We start from the raw sequence: 8,284 nt of genomic DNA on the forward strand, positions 1-8,284 counted from the left end.
TCTTTCCCTTTAGTGTTTCCCATGGCATGTTGTTTCAGCCCTCTAGGAGAAGGTCCTGTGGAGGCACATCAGGAAGAAGCATGTGCTTCTAAGAAAATACAAGTCCTCACTCTATCAGAACATATTAAAGGATTGTTGAACCATTGGTCAAGTCTCCATCAATCCTTGCTGTCTTTGGGCCTGATCCTGCCTGTAGAGAAATGAATTGGTGTTTTCTTAATGCAAAGCTGAGGGAAGAAAAAGCCCATTGTAGTCTAAAGAGATCCTGAGATTGGAGCTCATTATGCACTGCTCGTCACCACATAAGGGAGTCTTGTTCCCTCTCACAATCAGATTGTGGCCCAAGTTGTAAAGCTGCTCTAACATATTTTCATATTCAATCTCCTCTATTTGTAGAGTTTATAGCAAAGACTATCAACATAACTAATGTTAGCTTATGGGATGCCAGAATGAAAGCAACTATTGAGCTCTCTAACCATCAAAGGAAATGCAGACCCCCTTACTCTGAAGCTTTGATTTATATGATCCTGGATTGACTTATACAGTAATAATACTCTGTTCTTTCTTCTGGGCCTCCGACCTCCAAATGGGACTTGGAGTCAGTATTTAGTGACTCTGTGTTACCACAACAATCTTTTAAGTCCAACGTGAGCTTCCAGGAATAGGTTGCACAACTTCTGCACTTCTTTTTGCTCACCTCCTCAGCACTTTCCTGAACTCTCCAGTTCCCTGAATTTTAGTGTTGGTACTGAAGAGCAACAACCAAACTAGACTCAGCTCCACCTCTTATCCAAAAAGTTGTAACCATTATTTATACACATTTTTAAAACCACTAGCAAGAAAACCCCACCAACTTGATTTAAAAGTGATCACATCTTCCTTTCTACCTAGGCAGGTCTGGTTTTAAGAAGAGCCAGCACAGAAATTCATTTATCCAAGACTAAAATCTTTCTATATTTGATCATTGCTACATCTTGACCATACCCTCATCTGGCAGACTCACGGATCAGTGAGTTTTAATTCACTGTCTGAGGGATTACTGAGTCTGAAATGAACACTTTACAGCAAGAGATGCTGAAGTGACATACTACCAAAGATGTGAAGCTCAATTAAACGTAAAATCCTTTTAATTCATAATTAATCCTTTCCGGGAAGTGTCCAGTCTTATAGAGCTTTCATGTCCTTCAGTTTTTGATCCTAATGTGAAAAGAGTGACCAAACATAGAGACAGGCAGAAACAAAGAGTCTGGTTTTCCACACTCTAGGATCAGTTTAATTTTTCTTCTAGATAGCATATTGGCATCCAAGCTCTATTTTGAGTGTTGCTATTTTGGACAACCATAAAGTGCACTGCATATTTTATGGGTGTATTTTTAGAGTACAGGAAATTGAAACTTGATTCTCTATAGACCATCATTATAAACATTTGTACTGCACAAAAACATCTTTATTCTAAGAATCTCAAAGTAGCTACAGCAAACATTAACAAGACAACATCTGTCTTTAAGGGTGGGAAGGAAAAGTGCATGTAGACCGATTTGCCTAAGATCAGTCAGATTTGTGAACTACAGTATCTCAAAGAATTATCTATTTGGTTTGGATCAGGCACACAAACTTTTCTCTAGTCAACCACAATATGCTTTACAGAAGTTGTGTTGCCTTCAGTCTTTTGCAATAGCTACAAGAAAGAGGATAATTTTTATTCCAGCAGAAAGCCTGCTAATATAAATAAATAACCCATCAAATTTTTTTTAACTTATTCCATTTGGCAGAATCAGTTCATGCTAGATCTATACTTTACATTAATCTAATACAACCCCCCTGTGACAGGCCTGAAAAGGGAACCAAAGTTTATCATAACAATTGTTTTGACAGGCCATGGACATATTTGTAGCTGATTATATTTGTCTGTCACAACTCTTCCTTTGCACTCTCAGAATGAAAAAAAAAAAGCATTCTCAAATAAGATCAAAAGCCAGAGACATTTTGTTTGATTGCCCTCATTAAAAATAAAAAACCAAAAAGAAATTGTGCTAACTAGTCATGTTTATGGACCACATGAATGTGAATCAATGTAATTCTTGAAAACTCAGAAAGCAATGTTTGAAGTAATGCAAATTGTTCAGCCAGGCAAAAAGACTAGTAGCTGCAGATTAAGTGGTCAAAATCAGGCAATTCCTCCTTAAACTGACATCAGAAGGATGATCCTTGAAAAGTTAGGCTACCTTGGAACACACTAGATGAGTATCCAAGTGTTGTCACTGGAGAGATTCCTTAGATGTGCAGAAGATATAGACTCTCCTGACACAGGCATATAGCTGGAAAACCCCAAAACAATCCAGAGAAGGATAGATACGTGACATTCTTCTGAGCCAGTTTTAGGGCAGAGATGGAGCATGATTTCCCAGCCATCTCATCTGCCTTCTCTTTGAGGAAGCAAACCCTAGAGAATGTAGCCTAATACAGACCAACCCTGACCCCCGCCACTGAAGTGTTGGTATTAATGCTTCTGCTATTGAACTCATGGTTTATTTTGGGAAAAAACCCAAATGTCATTTAGCAATTGTCAGTTTAGTTTCTGTGCTTGCAGGACAGCCAAAGCATGGCACATATGCATCTGCTTTCAGACCTTACTACAATGTTCTTCAGGATATATTTTGTGAAGCAAATGCATTTGCTCCACAGAAATAGAAAATATAATAAATGGCAAAATCCATGTGTTTCCCTGTTCTCTCCTTAAGGTTGCTTTGTTGGGCTGAATATCCCTGTGTTTTCAGCTAGAACACAGCGTCTTTTCATGGCAAAGTATTACAGGAAACAGAGTTACTTTTTCTCTTTAAAAGCATCTTAATTAAAAATTACTGTCTATTACCTGGTGTGCACAATGTACATTATAGCCATTTGTAACATACTGCTTTCCTAATTTCCATCCTACTTTATGGTATCCAGAATCCACTTAATATAATGCCAAAATTATTTTGTTCAGTTATGCCCAGAGCCAAGTTTTGCAGGTATTTTGCATTATATTTCTATTTGATTGTGTCTGTATCTTTTACATTTTAATTTGCTAATCTGCCAACTGTATGGCTGCACACTTATATCCCAGGTGCCAGAATGGACTGTATCTCTTCTTACTGGATCAAAACAGTGAGGAAAGATGATCACAAAGAGACTTCAAAGAACATTTAAGTGCTATATTTAGACACTGCTATGATGATAGTTCTGTGATTCCATATTTGCTCTGTGTGAGCAACTGGGAATGTAAAGCCAGTCTGACATTTTTACACAAACAAGAAAAACATGCAATTACTGCTGTTTAGTCTGATATTCTGCCTGGACAGCTGAGTATTATAATGGGGTAGCTACCAAGTAGAACAATGGTACTCAAGGTGTAACACCCACAAATCCCAGCAAGCTTTATGAAATTGGATTAATGTCATCACTCTTCCACAGATGATGTGGAGTAAGCAGCAAAGAGCAGTATAGTGACTTTTCCCTAGTCTCAGAGAGTGCAAGATGTAGGAACCTTATTTCTCTCAAAGCTCTGACCGGAGTTTTGTCCCTGTGGTCCCCTTGTGTTGGGGTAAGAGCATCGGGACCACTTCACATTTCCCAGTTGCTCACCCAGCACAGATGCAGAGCAAGGGCACTGTATCATCTTACCAGGCTCTAAACATAGCACATAAATATTCTCTGAAGTGGCTTCATGAACATTTCCATTAATGTCAGCCTGCTAGGACAGAAGTGGTCCAGTCTGCCAACAGGAATATAAATTCTCTATTAAGTCCCATCATCAACCTTCGTAATAGGGAAGGTGCTCTTGTGCCTCAAAGCACTTAAAAATCAGTCTGTGTACTGACTTCTGGAGTACTTAATAATTGTTATTCTCTCTCCTATGACCCCAAAATATCAGTCAGCTCTAAACTGGTTTCCTTTTAATTAAATTCCTTTTTTGTTGTTGTTCTTTTTCATTGGATTCTTACTTTGTTTAAAAATAATGAAACCTAGTATCACACATTTTAATCATCCTGTAAAGTCATCTTTCTTAAAGAATTATGATCAGGACGATTAAATATAGAATTATTACTTGAACAATTATTGTATTTTCTATCCCATGTCCTTAAAGCATTTGAAAAATATTAATCAGAGGAAGCCCCCCAGCATTTGAATAATTTAAAAAATCATAATCCACAATATCACATCTGCTCCCAAGTTTCAGTGTTGATGTTTGTGATTTTACAGCCACACTTTCCTATTTCTTTTAAAAATATTTTTCTCTCCCCTGCAGCTGTGTGAAAGGCTCAGGCAAAACAGGGGAAATAGACTATTTATCCAGAGAAAACAGTGAAACACACACAACTTAAATGGCCTGATTCTTTCCCTTCCTTGCTTTGGTGTAATACAGCTCTATGTCTACGTGTGATGAAGTTAGCATTTCCACCAACCCCAGTGAAGGAAAAAGTATTATCAATTTGGTGCAGATTATAGAAGATTCAGACCCACTGGGTTAGCTGAAGATGTACCTGCTTATTGTAGGGGTGTTGGACTAGATGACCTTTAAAGGTTCTTTCCAACCCAAACTCTTCTATGATTCTTTAGTCTATGATCAGATGTAGATACTCTTTTTTCTCCTTTTTCCCTCCACATTCCACCTTTATGCCCTGCATTGCTTTGCTTAATCATCTGAACTGCTGTTTGTAAAAACACTTTTAGAAGCTGAAAGAGTTCAGAAAACCCTGGTGCTTTCATTTTTTAGGTTTTTTGTATCTATACCAGTTGGATGGGTTTGAGAATCTGGTTCCCTGGTGCACAGACATGACCTATTTCTACTAAGAACAAGTTTGACCTTTTCTCATGATTATCCATTGCCTGATGGTATATTCATGAGTAAAAATAACTCCTTGCAAGCCTCTGGACATTAAGGAATATATAGGTTCTGAAATGGACATACTAACTCTAGCCCACATAGATAGCTCAGCTACCCAACAGCTGCCCATTCCTTTGCTTAAAATGTTTCTATTTTGCCAGAAATATTACCTTAAAGATGTGATATCCCTCTCAAAAAGTACTAAGATTCTCTGATGACCATTCTTAAATACTGGAAAAAATGGTGGGTTTATGCATGGAACAGGGTAACATGAGAAAGCAGAATTCAGGTTACATCCACACCTGAACTCATGTTACAGTTTAGCCTGTGTTTAAACAAGGGGAAAGTTAAAAGACTGCTGCAGAATTTAACTAACACGTAAAGGTGGATTTTATTGAGGTTTAAATTAAGGAAATGTCATTTTACAATTTGCTTGGGGGTTTTGTGGTTTTGGGGTTTTTTTAGAAAAATCTTTTCTTGAGTCAAGCCATTTGGTAAGAAAATCCACTTTCATTTTTTTAGTGGAGTAAATATCTGGGCAGCTACTCTTGTGTTTGTAGACAAAAGTCCTGGAGGCATGGTACAAGATAAAAACTGTTTGCCTTTTTATTGGGGCAAATTAAAAAATCATACACTTTTTGGGTCACAGTTTATTTGAGTGGCACAGACAGCTCTCTTAACTAACATAGGTCTTTAATGTTCCCAACCTGACAAAAGGAAGCAGCATTTATCATACGTGTAAGGGCAGAAGTGCAAGAATGTTAATGCTAAAGGAAAGGCCTAGTAAAAGCTCTGATCAGCCAAAGTGACTTCTTACAAAAAGCCGGGGGACAAAGTTAAGAGCTTAAAAGATTTTTTTATATTGAGTGGATTCTGCTACCTAGAGAGAAAATTTTTGTTCATATAAGCGTGAGAAAGTTGTCTTTTCCTGTGGTTTCTTGGAGATGTCTACCAATGGGATTGTAAAATTCCTGTTGGGCCAGCTAAGACATTCACCAAGACCTTTACTGGGACTGCAGGTGCACACCCCTACAATCCTGGAACCATGTGAGTAGGTTGCTGGGAGACATTCCCTCCCAGAGGGATGCTCTGTGTGCTGGGTGAGCTCACCTTTGACACAGGCCTGGACCTGCCCGTACCACTCGCCGCAGCTGTCGCAGAGCAGCGTGAACGCCGTCTCCTTGTTGCCCATGACGTACCCCTGGGCACAGACGTACAGCAGCTCGTCCCCCATCTCAAAGCCAGTGTGGCCGTGCAGGATGGTGTGGGGGAAGGACGGCGGGTCCCCACAGGGCTTGTCTGAAAGGAGAAAAGAGATGATATTGTAAAGACTTCACAACAGTCTTTGAATGCAGTGCTAACAGCAGTGGTAAGAGTTTCCCTGAGGATAAACTTATACACGTCCACGGAAATTGTACATCTCATCTGTTTCGTGCCCTTATGTCCCTTCACAGTTATTTCCAGCTGTAATTGGGAAGGTATAAATTGGGCTATGACTGTGATGTGATAACCATGATGCTATTCATGTCTGACAGTCATGCATCTAGAAGGGCTTTGTTTCAAACAAGTCAGGATGCCAAATCACAGCTGTCTTCCCTGTCTGATTCTACAAAAGCTAGCAAAGACTTGAGCAGGTTGGGACTGGAAAGCAACAGCTTGGGCACAGTCATTTTTCTTAACCACAGAAAGGCTGTGAAATTGTTTAGGACTGGCGCTTTGATCTCTTCTACACTGTAGGAAGCCAGCAGATGCTGAGCAATGGACCAGTCCACATTCACAGAAAGAAAAGGTCCATGTGAGCACCAGTCAGTTTTTAGACTATCTCTAATATTCTAGTCTTTCTCAACATCAGGTGTCTTCCCAGATATTCAAATCTCCCTTTTTAGGCTAGAGTCACCCTAAAATAAATAGTGACTTGTGCTCGTCAACTTAAGAACACCCAGGGGTAACAGCTCTGCTGCCTGTGAGAATCTGAAGAGCTAAATTTACCAGGGTATAAAACTCCACAAGACGTTTGATAGTATTTTTGCTGACAGCATTAAAAGCCAGGAAGAAAAATTCCTATGAACAAGAACAAAATGTTTTGCGTTTTTTGTTGTATTAAGGAAGTGCAGAGGGGAGGCAGGTTGACATCTGCCACCACCAGTGTAAACTGAATTTTAACTCTCTTTTTCAGGTTTGAATGATCTTGGCCATTGTTAACAAGGCAGACCAATATCTTCTAGAGAACTTTCAAGCATTGTGGATTCTCTCTTCTCAAAGGCCTTCCTCTCTGAAAAGAGCTCTTCAGAAGGGCTTTGCCACGTCCCTCTTTCCTCCATGTTTTTTTACAGTCCTTTTTGGAGTAGGTAACTCTTGGTTACAGAAAAACAAAACAAACAAAAAAAACTTTAATGCAAGAACGTAGATTTTGCCAAGAAACCCAGTGGGCAAAGTCAGCAGTGTTGGTACAAATTATCACTTCTATATTCATTCTCAAATCTGGGAATTTTTTCCAGTGGTTCTAGGACCCTCATTGGCTGTGTTAGAAAAAAACCAACTGCTCCTCTTGCCGAAGTAGTTGAAGATCCAATACCTGCTTTTGTCCAGATACAGAACAACCAAAATGAAAAGGCTCATGAGTTCTGGTAATTATACAGGATAAGGGAAACACAGGGCTGGGTCTGTGTTCTAGTATTGATCTCTCTTGTTGAAATAGTTTGCCTTGGTACAAAACCTGATTGCTTAGCTGGAAAAGCAAAGATTGTGTTCCTTGAAAAGACTTTTGTTTGGAAGCTGAAAAGACTCCAAGAGTAGGTTCCTAAACATGCAGAAGGAAAAACGTTTTCAAAGAACACTCTTGCTATTTTACTAGAGTGTACTTTTAGGGCATCATCACCACAAGATCTTGAAAGCAACAGTTTGATCGGCACCAGTTCATGCCTGGGGTTTTCAATGGGCAATAGGCTTGACAGAAAAGCTTTTTCAATCCCCCTTCTGAAAAAGCTCAGGCTTTCCTGCTTTTGCCCCAGGGACATTCTGCAAAATCCTTGTGAGTCCCAGGCTGCAGCTTTTCCCATCATCTACCCACTTCTGAGCCAGGCATAGGTAAATACATGCTTATTTAGAAATACGATGTATTTATTTTGCCAGTTGTTTACCTTGTAGTGAAATGAAAATCCTATGATAAACACTCACATTCTGTGAAAGTTCCTTTGGATCAGGCTTTTGGAAATTGTCTGATAGACCTGACTACCACTTCTCAACAGGGTATGCTGAAAAATATCTGCCACAAGTATAAGGGACATGCTACTGAAGTCAAACCTTTGAAGCTTGTTTTCTGTATGGTACGCACACACACACTCACATATATATATATATATATATATATATATATATACTCTCTAACACATTCAGAAGACAGTGGGTGATATACAC

The 8,284-nt window shown here is 39.2% G+C and overlaps 1 protein-coding gene across 1 annotated transcript in view; it reads right to left on the reverse strand.

The window, feature by feature from the left end:
- The window catches only part of SUSD5 (sushi domain containing 5), a 42,002-nt gene that overhangs the window by 6,166 nt on the left and 27,552 nt on the right, over positions 1-8,284 (reverse strand). Inside the window, exon 4 of the mRNA XM_008633846.2 lies at positions 5,978-6,166. Coding sequence (XP_008632068.1) covers positions 5,978-6,166 — 189 coding nt within the window. The remainder of the gene's footprint in view (positions 1-5,977; positions 6,167-8,284) is intronic.

The sequence above is a fragment of the Corvus brachyrhynchos genome, unplaced genomic scaffold (assembly GCF_000691975.1).
Source record: "Corvus brachyrhynchos isolate BGI_N302 unplaced genomic scaffold, ASM69197v1 scaffold94, whole genome shotgun sequence".
NCBI classification, from domain to species: domain Eukaryota; kingdom Metazoa; phylum Chordata; class Aves; order Passeriformes; family Corvidae; genus Corvus; species Corvus brachyrhynchos.